General features: G+C 45.6%; 1 protein-coding gene across 4 annotated transcripts in view; it reads left to right on the top strand.

Annotated features, from left to right (window-relative positions):
• The window catches only part of Samd4a (sterile alpha motif domain containing 4A), a 215,418-nt gene that overhangs the window by 111,403 nt on the left and 78,145 nt on the right, over positions 1-25,870 (top strand). For all 4 annotated transcript variants that reach the window (XM_034497028.2, XM_034497027.2, XM_076931169.1 and 1 more), the window contains exon 2: positions 14,038-14,556. In XM_034497028.2, the coding sequence (XP_034352919.1) occupies positions 14,038-14,556 (519 nt within the window). The remainder of the gene's footprint in view (positions 1-14,037; positions 14,557-25,870) is intronic.

Genomic DNA, 25,870 nt, shown 5'->3' with positions numbered 1-25,870 from the left:
TTGTCAGTGGTTCTCAAACATAAACAAGCCTTGATCTCAGTTATCTGGAAAGCTAGTCAAACAGGGTCTGCGTTCCATACTTGGGGTGGGACATGGGGGCAGAGTCTGCATTTGTAACTAATTCCCAGACACACAGCCTCCTGCCCCCAAGCAGCTCTTAGACCTTTTGGACCACTCCGTCTTCCAAGTTCATACAGCTCAGTGGGGATTTGAGCCCGGATGATACTGTGCCGTGCTTCGGGATCCATCTTCTCCTGTCCCACCACACCTCCCACCGCGTCCTTTAGAATCAGCAGCCATCTCATGTGGGTCTTGGAAATGAAGGCCTCCAGATGGTGTCCCTGGAGTGCAGCTTGGGCACTTACAGCTAGGGTCCTGAATGTCATCCCCAGGTGACTCAACCTCACCTGTGTTTCTGTGTGAGGAGAGGCAGGACTGATCATGATCCATGGTACAGGGATCTGTTGAGTGTCTGTCTGGCTTAGGGGAAGCTCGTGTGGAGCTGCTGGGAGTGAGTTTGCAGGGAAAGGCTGGTTCTGTCTTCTGGGCCCCACTCGTCATGGCAGCTCCGTCTTGGTTTCTCCTGTTGATATTGAGCTTTACTGTCTAATGAGGAGGAGGGGTATCTGAGGAGAACGAGCAGACTGTTGTCAGTCAGCTATCACAGACATTTTTATGCATATCTTTCAACCCGTGCGTCCAGCAAGACTGTGTGGTCAGCTTGGGGAAGGGAGCAGGGCTCATGAAGCAGGGCTATGACCAGAGAGAATGGTGTGGCCGGGTCAGTGATGGGGCTCAAAGGTACGAGGGCAAAGGTGAAAACAATGAGATTGGGGATGGGAGGCAGAATCTTCAGCTGACACCACGGGCGGTGGAAGGGGGAGAAGAGACGAGGGAGAGAATCTGGATATATACGAGGTACACCTCCAGGAGAGAGGATCTAATGTCAAAAATAGAGATCTCCTTTTATAGGGTTTAAACAGCTGATGGCCATCTCCACTAGAACAGCGACAGTAGACTCAGGTCACGGTGGCTTCTGCTTCTTGCCAAGGAGTGTGTTGGATGCTGGCTCTGGGTCTTCTCGAGAGCAGCGCCTTTGGTTCCAACGATAGGGGCTTTCTCCAAGTATCTCACTATTCCTACAGTCCAATTCCTCCCAAATCATTCTCACTGAAAATGTTTCTATGGTTACAGCACCTTCTCAAGGCTCTGTACCAAGTGTATCCAAAAGGGCAGGCCCCAGTACCAGGCTGTGTACCTTGATGGAGACTAAAGATAAGTAGTGGATTGGCAAGTACACCTTTGTGTAAAGGTGGCTGTGCAAGAGCCCTTAAAACAAAGTGACACACTACTGTGTCATCCTCAGCTCAGGACCAGTGAGGATAGAGCTCTGCATAGTCTTTCTCCTCATGAGGCCATGTCCCCAAGACCTGGAGGATTAAGATGAGGGCTAGTTGGCAAGTTTTAAAACCCCTAGATATAGAAGCTTGCCTTCCTTCCTCCTACCTCCCGCCATAACCATCAGAAGATTTATCTCCTGGAAGGAGCTCCTCCCACCCAGGTCTCTCCTCTCAGCAGTGAGATGGGACAGTTTGGAGCATAGCGTGAAAGTCTGCTGGATCCGGGCCATTGGACAAAGCTCACTCATGTCTGGATCCTGCTGCCCTAGGCCTTTTCCTCACCCTCTGTCCTTCCTCATTCCCCATGACTTTGCCTCCCCCCCTTAGGTCTTGTTCTTTCTTGTAGAATTCTAGACAGCATCCTTGACTTCAGGAAGCATGAGTCAGATTCTACCTGTGTATTACCTCAGTTTTTGTCTTCTGCAGTTTCTCACCAAGTTAGCTAAAGCAAGAGGTCCCCACCTGGTCAGTCCAACTACCTCTGCTCTAGCCATTGACCTATAACCCTGCTTAGTTCTGGGCTCCAAGGAGGGGACATGGCCACAGCCATCTCATTCTTTACCATCACCTTCCCCGCTGTCCTTGCTGCTCTCTGGCCCCAAGACTTCGGCTTTTAGAGGTAGTTCCCCTGTTTGTAAAAACAAAAACAAAAAACCTGAAACCTGAGCCTGACCACATCACCAAACCGACTAACCTGTGAGCCTGCATGCAGCACACTTAGCAGGTGATTGCCTTCACTGATTGCCTCTGCATACATTTCCAGGGTAGTAGCTTGGGAGTGGACCAGGCAGGGAAGTGTGCCTCTAACTCCCTCTACAGGGCTGTGCTGGTGCAGCACAAATGGATGCCTTCCAGGGTCACCTAACTCTGTTCTTGTAGTTAATCCAGACTTTCTTTCATAAGGCAATTTGCAACAGAGATTCAAATATCTTACCTCAATTAAAAATCACTCATTTCTTTTCTATAGGATGACTTAGATGTGTAATGTTTCAGGTTTTTGTTTGTTTGGTTGGTTGTTGTTGTTTTTGCCAAAATGCATTACATGTAAACTTCACCATCCGCACCTTCAATGTGCTTGCTTTGGGACTCTCAGTGGGCTCTTTCTTGATGACAGTATTTACATAGCTACACCCCACAGCATAAACTCACACATTCACACCAGTACATTAGATTCCTAGCTCTTCAGATGAAATCGTTTGCCTAGCCATTGGTAAGAAACTCCGTTTAGTTTAGGAAGTGTGGGACCCCATGGGGGAACAGTCTGAGCTCATTTTAAAGAGCATCTTCCTAGTGCAGGGTGGAACTGTTGACTGTAGTTATCCTCACACTTCCTAGGGTTAATTCCTATTGTGTGAATTAGCTGCTGTCCGTGTTGGCCCGTGTGATCAAGCAGGAAATATCAAAGCTCTTTTGTGAACTGCTAGGTCCTCCAAGATACTCCCCCTGCCCCTCCTCCCCCCCCCCCCCCGCCCCAGCTCTCCTCTCTGGGCAGTACCAAGCACTTAGGCCTTGGCATTCTCTAAGGCCACCTTACATTGCAGTGGACACTGTAGAGCATGGACACTGTGGGACTTTGTTGGAACTCTCATTTCTAGTCTTCCTGTGGGACAATGCCCAACGGTCATGCAGCATTACCAAGCATGAGCTTTTACTTTCTTTTATCAAGGCAGCACAAGGATTGCTGACTCATCATTTTAAAGACTCAGAGCAGCACTTCGAGGCGTAGGGGGTTTGGGCCCTGGTGGGGGTGGGGTGAAGATTGGCAAGTGCAGAAACTCAAGCCTTTATACAATGTGCCATCTCCGGAAAGGCTTCCGATACTGGCAGCTATGTGAAATGAGATTGCATCATGTGGTTGTCAAGAGCAAGGGAATGGTGTTTCCACCTCCAATTTCCATAAGTTTTAGGAGCCCTGTTCTAGGGCATTTTATTAAAACTGTCACCATTCGGACATGAGCCATCTTGACACAATGCCATTGGGATTGCTTTTCTTTCGTTCTTCAACAGATGTTTGCAAAAGAGTTGCATTAAATACATTTAATTCTGTTATCTCAGCCTCTCAAATCTGTTTTTTTTTCTGTGAAGATTACTTTAATTGATGTCATGACAATCAGAGAGAGCACCCAGGATGCTTTTGTTCTGCAGCAGAATTTTCCACCCTAAACAGAATGTTAAGAAGGAAAGTTCAGTAAAGACCTGGAAATTGAACTGTTTTATCTTCTGTCAGACACCCAGCAGGCCACACAGGACTAAGCAATGAGAAAGTAAAGCAGTGCCAGGGATGAGCGAGGTCAGGGTGAGATGGCGGGGTGAGCAACTTAGTATGAGCGAGGTTGCCTTAGAAAAATGCTATTTGTACAACAGTGAGCTGATAGGAGTAGCTCGTGGCTCAGGAAAACGTGTTCTAGGAAGAGAAAGCACCAAGTAGCAAGGTTCCAAGAGAGGTGTGCTTCTGACACATTAAAGAGACCTGGGCTGGAACAAAGCAGGAGGGACAGTAGCAGAGTGGGACTGAATTATAGACCCAGGAGGATGCTGTCTTTTCCTCACTATGGGACTGTGTGCTGGTCCATTTCCTACCACCCTCACAGAATATCAGAGACTTGGGTACCCTACAAGGAACGGAGGCTTACTTAGCTCCTAGATTTGGAGGCTAAAAGGCTAAGATCAGCCCAGTTGGTTGAGTGTCTGGTGAGAACCTCCTGGTGAGTGGCATCAGAGTGGGAAGAGTCTATGCAAAAGAGAAGCTTTGATAAGACAAAAGGCCGGAGAGAGTCAGGAGATGAGGCTTGCTCTTTTTACAGTTCACTGGCATGGCACCTAGCAAGGCTCCACTCAGTTCCTTCTGAGGACAGTCACCTATCATCTAATTAGCTTCTGACAAAGCCTTAGAAGTCACATCACCTCTGCACTACTACATGGGCATGTGAACCTTTAGGCATCCCCAAACCACAGCAGATGGGTAGCACGCCAATCTTTAATCAGGAAAGCGAGCAATCAACTCGTCTTAAAAGATCATTCTTGCAATATGATAGTTATGATTCTTAGACTTTTACTGTTGGGGGAGTGTTCAGATTGATGCCTATGTTCAGATTCTGGACATGTTCTGAATACACTAACAGATTAAGCACATGATAGATAACAGATCTGGTGGGGGAAAGAGGGAGGGACATATCTCTTTGGACTTTTTGTAGCTTGAGAACCTGTAAATGGAGATGAGAGTACAGTTGAATCCCTGTATAGAGTTCAGTGGAGAGAGCTGGGCTATATACGTAGATGTGGTCGTGTCCCTGCATATTCATGGCTCAGAGGTCAGAACCCAGGCAGGTGGTTGGGGAAGTTGGCTTGTTTTATATACTTTCTGGAAATAGGTGCCTCACCTACAAAAGTCAAACAGAGGCAGCAGGGGTCAGAAACTTAAAGAGAACCACAACCGTAACCAGAACTCTTGGCCGAGAGACTTAAGGATGGATTCCTAGCTGCTCTGGGTCCTTTGGGAGCCAAGGAACCTTCCTGGGGCACCCAGATATGCCAGAGCCCTGGTGAGAGTGGCTACAGATGGAAGGTCCTTGTTGAAGAGACCACCAGACCACTCTTCAGGGGTGGCTGAGCCATTGAAGGACTTTACTGAGGCTGGAGATTCCTGATTGCTGCCCTTTGAAGGTCACCAGATGCCTATGGCTGACTAGCACCTAGTAGCTTCCTACAGTCAGAGAAGGCTATCAGGTTTCATGGTTCTACCATATAGATCCCCGACTTTCTTGGCAAGCTCAAGAAGCAAGGTTTTTTAAAAATTCTTTGAGAATTGCCTGTGTGTATACAATGAAAAAACGATCACATTCATCTACCGTTTCCCCACTCCAAACTACCTGTCACAGCTATCTCCCCACTTCCTGTTCCATTAAAAACAAACAGACAAAATGGGACCATCCAGTAGAGCGTAGGCATCCTACCAGTAACCATACCTCCAAGCATGACTAGTTCTCCCATTCCCAGCAGTTAGCTGCCGATAAGTTCTCATTCATGGATGGAGTCTTATGACCCCTTCCCTAATCCATGCTGGAATTTTGGTTGGCTTGATCTTGTGCAAGTCTTGTGTCTTATACAGTGGCCAAGAGCAGTGTCATGTCCACAGGCAGCTTTTACGGCACACCTCTCCGTCTCCCAACTCTTACATTCTTCCCACCTCCTCTTGCAAGATATTCCCTGAGCCTTGGTGGGATATTTTTGTTGTTTTTACTAAGTATATAAAAAAACCCTGTATTAGTTAACCATTGCTGTGTAGGAAATTATTCCCAGGGGCAGGGGCGGTGGTTGGAGGGATGCCTCAGCAGTCAAGAACTTTGTTGCTCTTCTAAAGGACTGGGATTCAATTCCCAGCACCACATGGTCTCACATCATCCATAATTCCTGTTCCAGGGAATCAGAAACCCTCTTCTGATCTCCAAGGGCACCAGACACAGTGGCACACAGACATACATGTGAGCAAAACACTCATACACATAAAACAAAATATTAAAAATTAAAACAAACTTTTTTTTTTTTTTGGTTTTTTCAAGACAGGGTTTCTCTGTGTAGCCCTGGCTGTCCTGGAACTCACTCTGTAGACCAGGCTGGCCTCAAACTCAGAAATCCGCCTGCCTCTGCCTCCCAAGTGCTGGGATTAAAGGCATGTGCCACCACCGCCCGGCTAAAACAAACTTTTAAAATGACCCCCAAACATAACTGCTTGACGTAATAGCTTACTTGGATAGGTCAGTTCCAATGTCTCCAACCATATCACTGTCATGATATCAACTGGAGCTGGAGCAATACTTTCAAGGTGGCTCAGTGACATGTCTGCCAAGCCTGCTCAAACTCTTAGAAGAAGGCCTGAGCCTTCATCTTCTCTGGAGATGCCTAAGTCTCTTCTTAATTGGTATCACTAGGCTTCCCCCACAGCAAGGGAACAGAGAGAGCAAAATAAGAACTACAAAGCTTATCAAGACATCTCTGCCACATTCTGTCAGTCACACAGACATGTGATTAGTGTAGGAGAGTGCACAGGCTGTGAATGCCAGAGTAGAGGGCCAGTAGGGACCATTTGACAAAGGAGAGAGATGTTTCAGGCCACCTGACTTCCTCTTACAAGACACCACTGATTACAACAGGGCCTTGGTAACTCCAGACATTTGGATCTCTTATGATAACTGATATGTCAACACAATTTGCAGACCCCTACCAAGTTACCCAGATTATTCTCCCAGCTCAAAAAGATACCTTGGGAGACAAGAGGCAAGAGTAGGTGCCTACTTAGGAGCTCACCGCTCACATGCTGCATTTGCCACTTTTGTCTTGGTGTTGGGGGTGCCATGTCAGCTCATACTCCACCAAATGCTTGCTATATGATGTTATCATTTGTTTTGTTTGTTTGTTTCATTTCGTTTCTGTACTAAATTTAGGAGGCTTTTTGTCTCTGCTGTGTCCAGGATTGAGTTTGTAATGTGTATTCTAGCCAGGACCATTTAACTATCACTTCCAGTGGTGTTACTGCCTTGCAGCAAGCACATGTACTTAGTCAGTTCTTCATTGGAGTGTGCACTTAATTCCCAGTCATTTCTTGCATGAACAGATTGTCTAAGTGCACTTGTGAGAAAGCCTCTTTATGGTGAACATTATTAAACTGAAAACAGGGGTATAATAAGATAGCAGTTTAAGGGTGATTTACTAACAATTGCAGCCTTGGGTTGTGTGGCAACGATACTGAACTTTGCACCCCAAGGATTGTGGGACAGTTTTCTAATCCTCATGGTCTTTAACTAGAACTTTCCATTTTTCTTTTACTCTTCTTATGTCTCTGGATTAAAAATGGTAAATTGTTAACTTTTCCCCACATTAAATACCTAGCACATCTGGCTCCTTACTCAGAGAAGGCACTCAGAGGACGGATAGATGGGTTGGCGTCATCAAAACTCATGGGGATTGGACTTTAGTTCCTCCTCCTGTAGGATCTGCCTTCTGTTTGATGGAAGAGATGTTCGCTCCTGTAGTATTGTCACAGATGCTTATGCTGAGAGGCTAACTTGTGCAGTCTGGAAAGCGGGGAGGCAGACCTGCAATGCCGGCTTGGTAATTCAACTTGGGGAGCCATGGTTGACAGGATGTGCTGAAAATCCAGATAATCAGTGCACAGTTTCCTACGGGCAGACCACCACAGGAGACCAAATTATAATCAGAAACCATTTTCTAAGTCGCCCTGAAAAATCTCACCCCTAAATGTGGGCGTAGCTCCAGGCTCCATGATCAGTGCATTCTTTCCCTGAAGGCACCTAGGGAGCTAACTCATAGTCTACCATTGTTGGTGAGCAGGAAATTGAGGTGAGGGAGGCGAGGGAGGAGTTTAGTAGCCGCAAGTTAGTGTCCTGGGTCTGTTTCAGAATAGGAACAGCAATGTCAGATGGACCGAACATTCAAAGCTACGTGGCTAAAGCATCCTTTTTTTCCATAGAGGCACTTGGACATACATTAGTTTTCCTTGGCCATGAAACAAATTACTCAAAGCCTTTTGCTGATTAGAACAATACGTATGCAATCACACACTGTTTCTGTGGATCTTGAAATGTGTGGTTGTGTCTCAGGGTCTCTCAGAATGCTGATTGGAGCTCTAGGCATGTGAAGACTCTTAACAGGGCTGTGATTTCCTTTGCAAGCGGATACCCTTGGCACCTTTGAGGTAGAGATTGGCAGAGGACCTCTGTCCTGGTGAATTGTATGTCAATCTTAATTATAAGATAGAGTAGCCAGAGAGGAGGGAGCCTGGGTTGAGAAAATACCTCTGCTGGGTGGTAGTGGCACACACCTTTAATACCAGCACTGGGGAGGCAGAGACAAGTGGATCTCTGAGTTTGAGGTCTTTGTGGTCTACAGAGCAAGTTCCAGGACAGCCAAAGCTACACAGGGAAACCTTGTCTCAAAAGGCAAACCAAGCCTAAACAACAACAAAAACAACACAAAACAAAAAACCCAACCAACCAACAAACCAGACAAATGTAGGAGAAAATGCCTCAGTAGTTAATTCATGACTGATGGGGGAGGGCTCAGCCTTTAATCCCAGCACCCAGGAGGCAGAGGCAGGTGGATCTCGGAGTTTGAGGTCATCCTGGCCTACAGAGCAAGTTCCAGGAACAGCCAGGACTACACAGAAAAAAAAAAAATCTGTCTAAAACAAAAAGCAAGCAAACAAGCAAGCAGCAACCCCTGCAGCTTCTGCATCTCCAAGCTTCTGCCTTGACTTCCTCCCCAAGTTGCTTCTGCTCATGATGTTTTAATCATAGCAATAAAGTAACCTTAACTAAGACATCCTTAGTTCCTTACCAGAACAACCAGGTTGCTTCCTGGGTGAAGACTGACCTCTCAGTAGGACTGCTGACTTCCCTCAGAGTGAGCTATCCAAGGGCAGAGAGCAAGGCAGGAGCTGCGTCCTTTATATCCTGAACCCTTACGTTGCACACTGCTCTCTCCACAACACTGCTTCAGGAAACTCACTAAACACACCCCACCTAGACCCCAGGGATGAGCATGAGGTTCCCTTCCAGAGAAAAGTGTCAAAAGAAATTACCAGCATGCCAAGACCACAAAAAGTGCCATCTCCATTGTCTCTGAAGCTCCTTTTGCTCCACTTCCACAGCTTCGTAACTATAGCTACACATTTATACACAGTTGATGTAACGACTATATACCACAAATACTAAAATATCTAGCTTATGGCCACTCTACTGTGATAACCATCTGTAGCTAAAGCTAATTTGTCTGCCTCCATTCTGCCTCTTCAGTAGTCAAGGGACCGATGGCAACTTAGTTGTTCCACCTACATCTCTGTCTCTCTCATCAGCGAAATAAGGCTAGTTATAAGATCTGCCACCCCGCCTCCTTTCGCTAAGCTCCTTGAGAGCATTCAACGAGTAATTAAATGCACAGGGCTTACACGAGAGCCTGGCCCACAGAAACCACTCAATACTGTTAGCTGTCAGCATGACAGCTAGAGCAATAGAAGTTTGAGCCAGTGGGTGTGGTTAGCCTCAGAAAGCAGCCTTATAGCCGAGTTCCCAGGAGGGGTAAGCAAAAACCTTGACTTCCTGGCCACACCACAACCTCAAACCATTCAAGGGCTATTCCCGAGGATAATGCCATTTCAGCCCTAGAAGGAACCAGGGACAGAGGCCTCTCATCCTCCATCTCTGCTGCGCCTCTTCCCTCAGAGTCCTGGGTTAATCCTTGGCAGAAAGCAGTTGCTGGAGATAACCTGTCTCACTAGCACTCTGAGTCCTATTTATGTTTTATTTTTGTCCTGACATTTTTTTTTTAAGACCGACCTTTTGTGAGGGCAGAATATCTAAACAGGGAAGTGGCCTAGCAGGAGTCTAGGAAGTTCTTCAGCTTCATGCATTTTTATTAAAAAGTTGTTCCCAAATTTAATTGTAAAGGTATGTGTGCACGCAACCTGCCCCAGCTCACTGTTGTTTTATGACACCTCTGTTCTTCCTCTGGGCTTTTTGTTTCCTTCCTGGGACTCTTGAGACCCTTGGACAGACTGACTAGGCTTCCTTTCCTCCTAAATATAGCCATCATGTAAAGCATGCCAGACGCATGCCCCGTGTCTGTCATCTCAGAGAGCCTGATGCAGAAGGATTGCTGTGAGTTGGAGGCCAGAAGGAACCACATAATGAGACTTTGTCTCTAAACAAATAAACGAAAAATGCCTCAGACTTCTAGAAAAACCAGAAAACGGTGCCTGGTCTTTGCAGACAAAGTATGGGGAGGACAGAGATATTATAATGAGTTTTTATTCATCTCCCAGACCCCTTTAAAAGATAGGCTCTGCCTAGTGGGACACATAAAATTCTTATATCAGGTGGCAATCAGATAGATATTATACGTGTTGGCAATTAGCTAAATCATCAGAGAGCTAGGAAGGACCTCTTGGGTCACCTGCCTCATGTCCTCCTTCTCCATCAGAACATCTTTAACCTATGCTGACCTGCTCACTAGCCGAGAGCATGGCAACATGGCTCACTCAAGTGGAGATGGTGTGTCGGTGATAGCATAAGCCCTGGATTTCAAGAATTTAACTCAAGTCCAAAGAGGATAAATGTCTGGCTCCCTAGCGATCTGTAATGATTACATGTTGAAATGATATTTTAGTGTTGGCGTAAACCAAATAGCTCATTGCTTTTTTTGTAATTTGACTACTGCAAAGTTTCAGGCACTGTATATGGCTCAGGTTATTTTACTAAGAATCTGTGCTGCTGGTATTATATCTAGTATTATTAGTGGGGTGTCTAGTAGTACTCAGACACCCGACTTCCCACCCCTACCCCACTGCCCCACTCCCATCCCCACCCTTTATCCCTCATCCCCCAGCCCCAAACCCCTGCAACTGCCCTAGGAACAAGAATTTTAGACACCTCCACCACCACTCTCCTGTGCCTTTCATGATCCTGGCTTCCCATTTCTTCTCCATAGTCTTCCTCGGTCTTTAGGTTAGTGGCTTCTGCTTCACACCACTACTCTTCAGCATTCCAGAAAACCCCACATGAAGAGAGTCCAGTCTTGCTTCTTACTGTTAGAAGGGTGGTCCTAGCTCTCTGACGACTTAGCTACTAGATATAATACTTAGCAGATTGCTACCAGGTATAAGAACTTCACGTGTCCCGCCAGGCAGGGCCTCCTTTTTAAGGGGATGGGGGATGTGTGAGAGATAAATGAAACTTACCACCCACATACCTTATCTTTCTTCCGACTTGGTGATGTTTTTAACGACTGAATTTGTGTCCTCTATTTGTAAAACTAAATGTCCAAAGTTGCTTGCATCATCTTTCTGTGGATCCAACCGATGCAGAGCAAAGGAAAAGAAAGGGCTGTTTCGAGTGTCAAGGACTCAACTGGTCCTTTCCGTACTTCATCCCATTTAATCCAAGGGAGGCAGAAGCTATTGGAACTTACTACCCATGACCGATGTGACAGTTAAGGCTCAAACTGGTTAAGCAATGTAACAGAATTCCAGTACAAGTCAGTGGCAGGACTGGGATTAACTCCCATGCCTGACTCCAAAGACACCACATCCACAATGCTAATTGGTTAACTTTCTGTTACTATAACACAATATCCAAGAGAAAATCCACTTTAATAGGGGAAAGTTTTATTTTCCCTCTCAATTTGGAAGATTCTGGTCCATAATAGTTGGTTAAGACAACTTTAACTTATGATAGCCAGAAAGCAAAAATAGAAAGATGGGGTCAGTTTCTACTGTCCATTTCAGGGGTATACGCCGAAGTGATCAGAAAATCTCCTACTAGACTAGACTCCATTCTGAGTATCTCCAAACTGGGGACCGAGCCTTCAATGTAGGACCTTTAGGGAACTCGAGATGAAGTCACAATGCTGAGATTTTTCTTTGCAAGTGTTCTGAAGAGGCCTTAGTACATGCTGATGGGTTTGTAGATTATACTTAACCCCTTCAACCTGAAGACACCATGTGAAATCCATTGGGGATGCCCTGATCTGCAGATAACTGTCCGCCTCTAAAACTCATCAGGCACCATGCATCGTTTGCCATTTGAGTAGGACAGGGAGGGAGTGTTAAGGAGCAAATCTTCACATGCATGAGCCCGAAGGAAACTGTTGTGATGTGAGGCATTCAGTGGGAACGCTGGGCAAGGTGCTTCATGTCTGCTCTCCCAGCATCTGGAAGGCTCGACTGTGAGTTTGAGGCTAGCCAGGGTTTCAGAGTCTGAGACCTTGTCTCAAACAATAAAAAGACAAACAATGAGGTCCCACTTGTCTGAGGTACCTAGAGTAAAACCAGATACAGAAAATGGACCGATGGTGTGCCAAAGGCTAGGAAAGGGGTGTATGGTATTTGTTTTGATGAAGACAGACTTTCTATTTGGAAGGTAATGGAGGGCTACAACAGTCGTTCTCAACTTTCCTAAGACTACGACCCCTTAATAAGTTCCTTATGTTGTGGTGACCCCAACCATAAAATTATTTTCATTGCTATTTATAACTGTAATTTTGCTACTCTCATGAACAACAGTGTAAATATCCATGTTTTCCGATTATCTTAGGCAACCCTTGTGAAAGGGTCGTTTCAACCCCTGAAGGGGTCGCAACCCACAGGTTGAGAACTGCTGGTCTACAGGCCGATTGCATGCCACTGAGTGTCCTTAGTGACACTGAAGCACGTGCTTAAGATGCTTAAGAATGTAAAAATGACAGGCATGGTGGTGCAGAGACAGGAGGATCCCTGGGGCTCACTGGCCAGCCAGCCAAGCCTAGCCTAGTTGAGTTCTGGGGAAACTTCATCTAAATGGATGTAGGTGATGTTCCTTAGAATAACATCCAGCGTGTTCTGCTGTCCTGCACGCACATAAGCACACCCATGCACACATGCTACCCTCCCTCACACATCAATACCAATAAAAATTTTAAATTAAAAACAGTGTTAAAAAAAAACCCACACAAACAGATCTTAATAGAAAAATAAAGAACCTACCAGTATGGGATCTAAGGTGTCCCTGGAGCTGTGTGGCTCCTGTATGCCATCGTTTCCCTTTAAGAAAGCTGCAGTTCTCAACAGGGACAGGAGTCTGGGTCCCCTTCTCCTGACATGTTCTTCTGTGTAGAAAGCTGAACCAGCCTCACACACATCCCTTCTCAAGCACTTACGGTGCCTCCAGTAGATGTCTGGAGTGGGGAGGCAGCTTCGCTCCGAAATTCCTTCATGTGGACCCTCAGTTTTTATTATCGTGCTTGGCCCTTGTCTATCTAGGGTTGTGATTAGTCTTGTCTAAGAAGGATGACAGGGCTGTCAGTTCTCGTTAAGTAGTCGTCTCTTTGACAGCTAAGCATTTGTTGGTTTTAAAATGGAGACTTTTATTTTATATTTTATCATATATTACATAATATATAGAATATTATATTGATTATTATATATAATTGTATATTACATATGTATAACATGCTTAATAAAATACATATTTTATTATAAAATGGAAATTAAAACTATTTTATGTATGTAAGTGTTTGCCTGCATGTATGTCTGTGCACCATGTGTGTTTATGGTATCTGAGAAAGCCAGACAAGAGTGTCAGATCCCCTAGGACTGGAATTAATGACAGTTGTGTGCCACCATGTGGGTGCCAGAAATTAAACTGAGGTCCTCTGAAAAAGCAGCCAGTGTTTTCAACCACTGAGCCATCTCTCCAACTCCAAGGATTTAGGTTTTTAGCATGTAGTTCATGCTGCCCCAGACTTCTTGAGTAGTAGTGGATGAACTTGAACTTCAGAGCCTTCTGTCTCCACCTTCTAAGTACACCAACAGCACCTGTAATCAGGTGTGCACCACGATACCCAGATTTTACATAGCACAAAGGATCACACACTCTACCGACTGCACTCTCTGGGAAGTTTTGAACTGTAACTCATTTAAGTTCTTGGCCCCTAAAAACCTTAGGCCACATAACCAATTGCATACACAGTTGAGAAGATGTAGCCAAGGTTACAAAGTCAGGGCTCTAAGCCACAGAAATTTAGAGTGTGGTGTTTCGGGTGATCATTGGTGTATTTGCTCATGTGTCCTGTGTACTTTCCCTTTCAGGAATCATTAACCAATGGCAACAGGAATCCAAGGATAAAGTGATTTCCCTTCTGCTAACTCACCTGCCTTTGCTGAAGCCAGGAAACCTCGACGCAAAAGTAGAGTATATGAAACTGCTGCCCAAGATCCTGGCACACTCTATCGAACACAACCAGCACATTGAGGAGAGCAGGCAGCTGCTGTCCTATGCTTTGATCCACCCAGCCACTTCCTTGGAAGACCGCAGTGCACTAGCCATGTGGCTGAATCACTTGGAGGACCGTACATCCACCAGCTTTGGTAGCCAGAACCGAGGCCGCTCAGACTCTGTGGATTATGGACAGACGCACTACTATCACCAAAGACAGAACTCTGACGACAAAATCAATGGCTGGCAGAACTCTCGGGATTCTGGGATTTGCATCAGCGCCTCCAACTGGCAGGACAAGAGCCTGGGCTGTGAGAACGGCCATGTGCCCCTCTACTCTTCCTCATCTGTCCCCGCCACAATCAACACAATTGGAACCAGCACAAGTACGAGTAAGTTCCCTGGAACCCCATTAACGCATTTTGGTTTGATGATTTGCTGTGTGTGGCACGTCCTGCTGACAGCGTCTGCTCTGAGCACCCTGTAACCCTGAGAGAAGGAGGGCTGGTGGCAGTCGGCTATGGGAGAGGGCTCTTTGGACCCGGTATTTGTTGCTCTTTGGCTCTGCAAAGATGAAAATTCTGGGCAGGTTGAAATGATGGATGGTCCAAATTTGGGGTTTAGACAGACCAAAAATAAAGAAATGAGAGGAGAGAGAGTCAATGGTGAAAGAAGGAACCATTCTGTTTCCACATATAAAAATGCCTTTCACCCTGGGGCTCAGGGACTTACAGAGACACTGAGTTACTGTGTGCTTCTCTGAATCTGATGTTAACCCACGGTTGACCAGCCAGCCTCATGGCTTCATGCTCTGTCTTCCTTCTTATGCACCACTCCTCCTCTTCCTTTTCTTCCTCCTCCTCCTCTTCCTCTTCCTCCTCCTCCTTTTCTTCCTCCTCCTCTTCCTCCTTCTTCTCTTCTTCCTCCCCTCCTTCTCCTCGTCCTCCTTCTCCTCTTCCTCCTCCTCCTCTTCTTCCTCTTCCTCCTCCACCATTCCTTCTTTCCTTATGTATGCAAAAACAAAATCACGTGGAATATCCTCTTGCATTTTCTGGTTGAACCGGCAGTTATTGGGTGGCCCCTACCAGGGGGAGCAGGGTTGCTGACTCTGTGCTGTGAGCTAATCTGAGTGCCGTGGGCTTCCTCTCACTCCGTCTAACGTGTTGTGAAAGAAGAGTCAGGAGATGCCCTGTGGAAATGACAACCTCCCCACTCTTTGGACCACTCTATACTGAACTCAAGGGCTGGGAGTCCTTTCTATGGTGTCCTACTTAGGCCAAACATGGTGGCCGATCTCCACTCGTGCCTGTATATAGCAGTGCTGTGGGTGAGTGACTCCCCTCAAACATCTTTCCCTAGTGCTGATTTGCACATATCTGAGACTGTTGTGGCACTTCCAAGATAACTCTAAGCTTTCTTAAGGGAAAGGTTGTGCAACTAAATCCAATGTACCTGTCAACATGCAGGTAAACCCTCTATTAAAAGAGACAAGAAGAGGGGCTGGTGAGATGGCTCAGCAGTTAAGAATACTGACTACTCTTCCAAAGGTCATGAGTTCAAATCCCAGCAAACACATGGTGGCTTACAACCATCTGTAATGGGATCCGATGCCCTCTTATGGGGTGTCTGAAGACAGCTACAGTGTAGTTACATATAATAAATAAGTAAAAACCTTGGGGCCAGAGCGAGTGAGGCTGGAGCAGGAAGGAGAAGGGAAGGGGAAATTTGCCTGGCATGTGTGAGGCCTGGACCCTATCCCCAGCACCATAAACAGATGGGGGCAGGGATAAGAGAAGCTTTAGAATGAGCAGGGTTGGCTTGGCCTCTCCTCGAATCTTTTGGCTGGTTGACCTCTTTAAATAGCTTTCTCTAATAATTAAGAACAACAAATCATAGCTGCATTAGTCCGACAGCACATCACTAGAATATTTCAACCTGGAAGATCATTCTCTGCTTTGGGCACAATAAGTTAGTCTTTGTCCTTCTTCCTTTTTTCCCCTTTTATCTGTAAGTAACTTGAGCAGTTGTGAGCTGGGAGAGAGTCTTACATTGTTGACTCAGGACTCTCATGGCACTTAGTGTCCTTTACAGGCTCATGATCCAACAAGAACAGCCTTTATCAGCCTCTGTGTACCAGAGAATGGCTGGGACTGCAGCATGTGAAGGTCTGTTAGCCTGAGTTTTCTGGGTGAGTGACAGGGTCCAGTTATGGTCGCAAAAGGCCTTGGTAACTGAAGAGATGCCAATTTCAAGCAACCCGTCATCATCTTTATCTGCTTGTATATTCTGTGTCGTTCGTTCATCCTGAACTTAGTCTCGGACTGTCACACATTTCATTTTGCAGATTGACCTACTCAGGGTCAGGTTTTACAATACTGACACATTGAACATGCTCATCGGGTTGGAGCTGGCAACCAGTCCCTCACACAGTGACCGCCCAGACCTGGCTGTTTCATCTGGGGAGCCTTGAGTCACAAAGGACTTGGAAGCTCAACCAGATGACTATACAACACGTATCTAGAAGAACGGAGTTTTAGAACATCAGCAGAAACTATGGAAGATTTCAGATCTACCCAGCAGAGCATCCCCTCCCAGCACTTAGACCACACCAACTCTGCATTTCAGTGTTTACTCTCCTGCATGCCCAGGGTGCGTCGGTTGTGTTTTTTAAAACTGCAAGTCATTAGTGTAGTCATGAGTCTATAAAATACACACTGAGTCCTGAGAGGCAGCCTGACAAAGTAAAAGTTCATGGACTAGAGTGTCAGTGCCCTCCAGGGTCCAAAACTAGGCCTGCAATTTGCTAACTACAACTTGCTCAGGCTTTTAAGTCCTCTGGATAAAGCTCCCACTTGTAAAGTGAGCACATTCTGGTGCCTCACCTCTTGGTCCATGGGAAGGCCATGTGCTGGCCAGAGTGGCAGAGAGCGCACAGGAAGTGTGCACTAGATGGATACATGGGAGAAACTGGTGAACCCAGAAAGGAGCTAAGTGTTCATGGCGATGTCCAGAGTCTGTACCCTTGCTTTCAGTTCTGAATGCATCCAAGAGAAACACCGTTCCTTAAGTCTAAGAGCCACATGGTACAGGTGCTCACTGACTCCAGCAGCCTTTGTCCCAATAAATCCATTGTAAGCTAAAAGTGTCATAAGCTAAGACTTTGTTTGACAAGCCTAGCCTGCTGAATATCATAACCTAGCTGGTCCTACCTTAGACATGTTCAGAACACTTACATTAGTGTACACTGAGAAAATCATCTGACACAAGGAGATTTCTTGCTGAGTATTTAAAGATGAACATGGAATGCTTGTGTGCATGTGCTTCAGCTTCAAAGTTAAAACATTCCTAAGCCCAGACATTGCAAGTCAGGGACCAAATGTAGTCCAGGGGACTGTGAATGTACCATCACTTTAGCCACTCCCCTGCAGTAGAAAGTGGGTAGAGTGTCTTCCACTGTACTAAAGGGCAGCATTTCTTCTTTCAAAGTGGAAAACAGCAGCTGTTCAAAATAACACGATTTTAAGACCTTAACTATCAATTACTGGCATGTCAGTGACAGGCAATGCAGAGTAACTCACTGCAAAGCCACACTCTTGGAATTTTGTTTATTTTTAAGAATTTGTTTCTTTTTATATGTGTATAGGTGTTTTGCTTGCATGTATATCTGTTTACCATGTATGTCCTTGGGATTCATGGAGGCCAGAAGAGGGTTTCAGATACCCTGGAACTGAGGCTACAGATGGTTATGAGCCACTATGTGGGTGCTGGGAAATGAACCTGGGTTCTCTGGAAGAGCATCAAGTGCTCTTAACCAATGACCCATCTCTCCAACTCCCTTGCTTTAGTTTTTAACCTACTATAAGTCCATGACTTTGATTTATATCTCCTCAGGTCATGAGACCTTCAAAAATCTCTCAGAGCATTTGCGGCTTCTTCCTTGTACAGGTTCCAAGTCCTCCAGCCACTCTGTAGATACTGTCTGTCTGTCTGTCTGTCTGTCTGTCTGTCGTGTGCTGAGACTGTTGGAATCCATGGAATCCAGAATGAATTGCTCTTGCTTGCAGGAAGAGAGAAGTCATACCAATCGGTGTCATAATTAAAAATCAAACATTTCTTTTTATATGACTTGTTTTCCAAAGAATGCCACATTTTTTGGATTATATAAAGGCTATGTCTAAAATAATCAGTAGATGCTGCTTCAATGCCTGTAGGTTTAGAGTTATTTGGATGGGTGGCTGTCTTAGCCTGTTTTGTGTAGCTATAAGAGAGTATCATGGACTGGGTAATTTACACACCAGAGAAGTTTTTTGGCTTTTGGGTCTAGGAGATGGGAAAACTAAAAGAGAGGAGCTACCCCTGGGGAGTGCCTTCTACTGCATTGGAACACGGCAGATGGCATCTCATGGCAAGATGGATAATTGTGAGTGTGTGCAAAGGAGGAATGAGCTCGCTTTTGTAACAAAACATTAATTCATTCATAATAGCCAAGCCCCGTGACCTCAGTTCCTCAGGGGCTCCTCAGTTCCTCAGGGGCTCCCTTCTCAACCCCGTTGCCTTGGAACCGGGTCTCTCATTCATGAACTGTGGGAAGCACATTCAGACTGCAGTGGGCTGTACACTGTAAGGGTTATGAATGTTTGGAATGGAAAGATTCTTGTGATCTGGGGGCGTGGGCAGGGTCAAGCTTTAGCAGAGGGAATGGGAAAAGGGGAGGAAAACTGGGGGAGGGCTCAGGGAGGAATGTCCATTCTGAGCAAAGGGATGGGGCTGTGGGCGTACAGGCAGGTTGACAAGAGTGGTGGAAAAGGACAGCTCACGAAGGGACAGACAGGAGTGAAGGGCAGCACAGAGCATAAAGGCGCTGAGCAGAGTATGAGCAGAGTCGTGCAGGGATTGGTCATCTATAGACAAACAGATGGGCAGCAAACAATGGGTGTGGTCAGGGAGTCTCAGAGGCTGTGCTGTTAAGTCATACAAGTATCGTTGGGATGAGAGCAGGAACAGGCATAGCCACCACGGAAGCCAGTGCGGAGGCCTTTCAGGAAGCTGGTGACTGGGCTAGAGAGACGCCTCAACAGTCACAAACTTGCTGCTCCTGCAGCAGAGGACCTGTATGGTTCCCAGCACCCACACTGGAGGGGGGTGAGCCAAAGGGGGAGAGAAAGGCATGATGGAAAGTGTGTTCAGCATACACACACACACACACACACACACACACACACACACACACACACACACACAAATTGTTTTTAAAGAAAACCTTTGTTCCTAGGAGAACTCGTTAGATTAGGATTCAGTGTTGGTGTGGATAAGCATTATTGATTAACTCATTTGGGCATTCATGTAGAAAAATTCTATTGAAACTTCTATAGAACAGAGGCTGCTCAAGGAATCTTGGACACCAACGGAGGAGGCCAACTCACCATCGCTTGCAGAGCAGTCCAGTCTATATCAATTAGAGTATGAAAGTAAATCATATGGTTCCTTAGAACTTGGCAAGTCCTATGGAGAATCAAGGACGTAGAAGTGGGCCCAGGTGGTAAGGTGATTTGGGTGTGAAGTTAGTTGGTCAGGGCATGCCTCGTGAAGCCTTGATGCTGGTAAGGACATCATGCAAGGGAAAGAGCACTACAGACCAAAAGGCTAAGCGGGCAGAGATCCCTAGACTTCATGCCTAATGTTTTCATTTCAAAGCAAGAAGTCTGTTGCCTAAGGGAGAGGGAGGCAGACAGTGCTGGCATCATTGGGCAGAGGGCACAGCCTGCTGTGACAAGACTTTGACTTCAGCTCTCAGCAAACCAGGAAACCACTGGGAATTTTTGGCAGATGAGTGGTGTGACCTGCCTCACAGGCTAAAGGGATTCATTGGCTGCTATATCTGTAGACAGCCTGTACCAGGGCAAAGATGGATTCAGAGAGACCATTTTGGAGGCTGATATCATCACCCAGGCAAGAGACCATGATGGTTGGAAGCAATAGTCACAGTAGAGGGGTGAAACTAACTGATGTACCAACCAATTCACCTACTTCAGAAGTAAATTCTCTGTCATTCATGTTGCAGCTAGTAAAGGGGACAAGAGAGAGAGCATGTAGCTCCATTGAGATTTGCCTGAGCCACTCCTGGAAGGATGGGGTTACTTCCAGTCGAGATGGGTACGTCTGAATTGGTCAAGCAGAGGAGCTTTAGAGTAAGAGGCTGAGCTCAATGTCAGAGCTGGTGAGTCTGGCCTGGGTGATGGAGAATGACAGATGCTGAGGAGGGGGAGGCAGGATATGTGGATATGTGCTTTTGGAAAGAGGGTATGGTCCTGAGGCCTTGTGATTGGATAACATTTCAAGCAATAAGATTAAGTGATATTACAAGGTGGAGACAACCAGAGAGTCGCAGCCTGGGCTCTTCAACCTGAAGGCCAGAGGGACAAAGGCAAAGGAGGGGCTGGAGAGATGGCTCATTAGTTGTTCTTCCAGAGGTCCTGAGTTCAATTCCCAGCAACTACATAATGGCTCACAACCATCTATTCTGGGATCTGATGCCCTCTTCTGACATGTAGTCATACTAGCAGGCAAAATACTGTATACATAGTAAATAAATCTAAAAAAAAAAGAAAAAGAAAAAAGAAAGAAAGAAAGAAAAGAAAAGAAAAGAAAAGAAAAGAAAAGAAAAGAAAAGAAAGGGAATAAGTGGATCCAACGGGAAGCTACGGGTTAGAGAAGAGTGCCTTGCAAGGCAAATAAAGAAAACATTTCAGAAAGAAAAGAATAATGAGCTGAGTGAAGTGTATTGATAGGACTGAGAATTAGCCATCGTATTGATCAAGGAAGGATAACAGGGATAAGTCAAGAGCTCTTAGCACATGATGAATATGGAGGGTTGAGCCAGCGATTGTGAAGAGATAGGATTGAGCTAGACCCAAGCCTGACTTAGGATGGATGATGACTTTTAGAAGGGGTTGTACCATGGAGATGGAGAAAAATGTTGCCTATTGCAGATATAAAAATGGCTGGAAGAGCCACTCCAAGTTTTTGAAGGAAAAGAATAGGATACAGCCAAAAATAGTGGTCCCAAACTAAGTCCTATTCCACCTATTTCCTCCTATCCAGGGCAGCCGCTGAATCAAATAAGATCTCAAAGATTTGACTTGGGGATTTTCTTTCCATAAGAAAGTGATGTGTCATAGCCTAAGACAAGCAGCTTGTCCCCTTCTGTCAGGCTGTTCAGCTTGATGACTCAGTAAGAATATTAGCCAGGCACTGGTGGTGCACGCCTTTAATCCCAGCACTTGGGAGGCAGAGGCAGACAGAGCTATGAGTTCAAGGCCAGCCTGCTCTATAGAGTAAGATCCAGGCCAGTCAAGGCTGCACAGAGAAACTGTCTCTGAAAACAAAACAAAATGTGCAGGTCATTTTACTGGGGGGCCCCCCGAGGGGCATGGGACTAAAAATGTACAAAGTATTAGTTGTAACAATCTGGCACAAGGTTTAGTCAACTTTGTTTCATCCACCAAGGGAGACAGAGCCTAGGGAGCAAAGAACCAGGCTCAGTATCCCTGTTTGTTTCCTATCTGTGGTCTGCTATGGAAAGGTAAGCCACTCTGGAAAAGGATGAGCATTTCCCAGCTTAAGTGCAAGTGGATATTACCTCATGTTCCCCAGACTGTCTGATCCTTTTCTACTCTTTGCTGGTCAACTTAGACCTGGCAAAAAAAAAAAAAAAAAAAAGAAAGAAAGAAAGAAAGAAAGAAAGAAGAAAGAGGAAAGAAAGAAAAGAACAAAACTACATGCAGGATGGAATTGTTCCAGTTCACATTACAGTAGTACCTGCTTCTTGTTTGTGGGAGAGAAAGGATAGTGACTGCACCTCAGGCTGGCCTCAGGCCAGCACTTAACTTCACACCTGGCTCTGTCTTTACTTCAGTTTTGAGATGCAGTCCCCTAAGTTGCCCAGGCTGCATTTGAACTTGTGATGTTCCTGTCTGAGCCCTGGAATTACAGGCCTACCTAGTACTAGCTTCGTTGGGGCTTTGCAGTGTTTGATGCTTGTTTTGTCACTGTGTAACTGCATCTGGCTTGGAACTCACTGTGTAGCCCAGGCTGACCCGGGACTCACAGAGATCTACCTGTGTCGCCTTTAGTGCTGGGATGAAGGTATGTGACACCGCTCCTTTTGTCATTCTTTAAGTTTCCATCTGGGAGCTTGCGGGTCTTACTAGCCCAGCACAGTCAGGAACACAGGAAGTTTACACACTAAAATGACCCAGAAGCCCCATTTGCTCACCTCCTCCCTTTCACAGATTCATAGTCTGGTTTAAATTGTTATGATTTGTTTTATTAATCTTAATTTGTGTTTTCCTGCTTGATGAGATATGTTGGAATAATAATACACTGGTACCCAACACATACACACACACACACACACTCACAAGTTGATAACACTCAACAACATAGGATTTACTGCTTAAAACACTTTGCACAATGTTAATTCATTTGCTTCTCCAAAGGCTGTGATGTGGACATGTTGTCTTTGCTCATTCGACAGAGAAGGAAAAGGCACAAGAGGTAACTTAAATAACTTAATGGCAGCACAGGCTAAGTTAGGTAGGGTTTTAATCCAGTGGGGAGGTCCCAGAATCAATCAATCAAGCGCTTTCTCTCTCTCTCTCTCTCTCTCTCTCTCTCTCTCTCTCTCTCTCTCTCTCTCTCTAGTTTGAGGTTATATGTTCCTCTCTTCAAACCCTTATCTTCTGTACTTGACTGAATAACCAGTAACAATGGCATCAATTTGTCCCACACCTTGGACCAGCCACCCTTGGCCCTCGTCAGTCCACAGGTATAAGACCCAACCAAAGCTGCTGGTCTTTGTTAACTCCCCAGAGCTCCTGTGATGGACCCTACTGTCGCTTACAGAGCACCTTACCAGGAGCTCTTAGCATCCGGACTCACAGTCTTCAGTCAGTGTGTTCATCTCCCTTTCCTAATTACAAACTCTTAAGACTTCTTAGGAGCAAAGACTGTATTTTGTGTGGTTGGTTGGTTGAGTGGTTACTTTTGCTTTGTTTTTCCAGACAGGATTTCTCTGTGTAGTCCTGGCTGTCCTGGACTCACTTTGTAGACAAGGCCTTGAACTGGCAGAGATCCACCTGCCTCTGCCTCCTGAGGGCTAGGATTAAAGGAGTAAGCCACCACACCCTACAGGACTGTTTCTTTATCCTGCTTCCCCAGCCTCCAGAACACTGTGGGGCTCAAAATGTCACAGGAATTTTAAAGATGGAAAGTTCCTGACTTATATCCGGCCACCACTCTCCCGTGGCAGAGCATCTCAGTTAGAGAATGTCTCCCTCACACTAAGCCCAGCTGTGGCCTCTGAAGCCTCCTCCATATGTCCTGGCTAGGCAGCCACTATAACTCAATAAGCTACGTGAGAGCTGAAGGCTGTGTGCCCATCCCAGCCGAGTTGTTTGCTGAATGATAGGGACTTAATAAATTCCTAGGCTCACCAGGCGGATGTTCATGAAAGTAATGAATTCCCAAACTAAACAAGAGCATGTCCCTCAGAATTCACTAAGTATTTAGCAGTGATCATATGGCCCCCAGTCCTCTCAGGGACATTCATTTTCACTTTGTGTGGTATGTGGTATGTGTGTGTGTGTGTGTGTGTGTGTGTGTGTGTGTGTGTGTGCACAGGCGCATGTGTGAGAGAGGGGGAGGGAGGGAGGGAGGGAGAGAGAAAGAGAGAGAGAGAGAGAGAGAGAGAGAGAGAGAGAGAAACTTTTGTTGTCAAGTTGGTTTCAATACCAAAGACTTTTTAAAAATGCAGTGTGATCTTGACTAGAGATGGGATTAGTGGTATGAATTGGTGGGTGTAATCAGAAGCCATCGACTATACACAAATTCATGACCCCCCCCCCCAAATGTAGGTAAGAATTGGCAGGGTCCGACCAAGGTGTGCTATCTGGTTAGTTCCCTTAGTTAGCTTGTATTAATGTCAGCTTAAAGGCTTTGATAATATAACATGCTTCTGGTATGTCACTTAGGGGAAGCTGGGTAATGGGTCCATGAGAACTGGCTGTAATGTTTTTTGTAACTTCTTATAAATCTATAATTATTTCAAACTTGACATTTTAAAAAGCATAAACCAAACAGGTCACTGCACCTGTAACTTACTGCACCATCCAGCACTTTGGATGGAAAAGTAAGAAAATGAGTTTGAGGCCAGCATGGGTTACATAAGTGAGCTTAAAGCCAGCCTGGACTACATTGTGAAACTTTGTTTCAAGGAAATAAAAGAAAAAAATAAGAAGGACACTGACTTGGGAGAGAGAGCACCTGTGTTCTCTTGCTGGTGGGTGAGGGTAGTGGTGGTTCTTGTTTTGGGGGGTTGTTTATTTTACCTTCCTGGGTGGTGGAGGAAGTCCTTCCATCTGTGAAAGGGCTGCTCGGCTGTGTGGAATCAACGCCTCAAATAAAACACTGGTAGTAGCTGAATTAGTGGCTAGGAGCAAGGCCTAAGGCTGCTTTGGAAGCCCCCCACCCCCACCCCCCAAGATAAAGAGGAAAAGCCCCTTTGTTAGAGTCCACCCCTTAAGCAGCAGTGCAGGCTCTCTCAGGATTGCCTGCTGGCTCACAAAGCCATTTTTTCCCCAAATCCTGCCATCTACATTTTCCTTCAGAGCTACAAGACACCTGGGGCTTATCCCACTGAGCCTATGAGAGAGCAAAAGGAAGGCAGAGAGATCACTCTGTAGAAACAGGCCAGGCAAGCTGGAAACTGAGGCCAAGACCTGGCTCGTCTTGTGGACTGGAGGTTGTCTCCACCTTAAGTCCTCCGGAAATTTTTAGAGAACCCTAATCCTTATACATTCTTATATTATTAATATTTTTTTGTCTTTTACCAACAGATTTTTTTTTTGCCCATGGAAAAAATTTTTCCATAAATCTAACCAGCTTAATATTACTGAAAAATTCCACAATTTCCTTAACCCCTCATTTGCTCTTCAAAGAGGTAGCTAAGGAAATAGTTGGTGCGCTTCCTGTGAGAGGTATTTGTAACAGCTGCCATGATGTATTTTTAGCTGTAGCCTCCTTCCCCTTTGGGGGAACTTTTTTTTTTTTTAGTACAGCATTGGCCTTCCCAATGCACACTGCATTGTAAAGATGGCTGGGGGATCTCTCAGAGGACCAGTATTGCCACTGACAAATCTCTCCTTTGCTAGAGCCCTGTTTCCCTGCAGGATAGATACTTAGTGTTTGTTTTCTAGAGCTTCGGGAGGAACAATCAGGAAAAAGCCATAGTAAGCAAGAAGGCCACTAATGGCTCTTGCATCGGACCGAGATCTTGCTGCCCTAGATGAGACCAAACCTCTGTGGGCGCCACACACCTTAGGTCATAAGGGTGAGCCATTCGTTCTCATCTGGGAGGATTATTTTAGACTTTAATGACAGCAAGGATTATTAAACGCTAGATGAGCTACCAAGGAAGATAGTCATGTTCCCATCTCCTACCCCACTTTAAAAATAGGATGAGTTCTGGCTGCAATAAATGGCTTGTGTGAGACAGGTCCTGCAGAGGCAGGAGGAATCAGGAGGCATCTTAAGATTCATTTTGAGCCATTTCATCTTATAAGGTTCCAACTTATACTATTCCAGTACCAGCTGCCCCACAAACAAATGGAAAACATTTAAATTTGCATTTGCTTTTTTTTTTTTTTT

Source organism: Arvicanthis niloticus, chromosome 3 (genome assembly GCF_011762505.2).
Source record: "Arvicanthis niloticus isolate mArvNil1 chromosome 3, mArvNil1.pat.X, whole genome shotgun sequence".
Taxonomy (NCBI): Eukaryota; Metazoa; Chordata; class Mammalia; order Rodentia; family Muridae; genus Arvicanthis; species Arvicanthis niloticus.
This window is presented reverse-complemented; position numbering and strand designations above follow the sequence as displayed.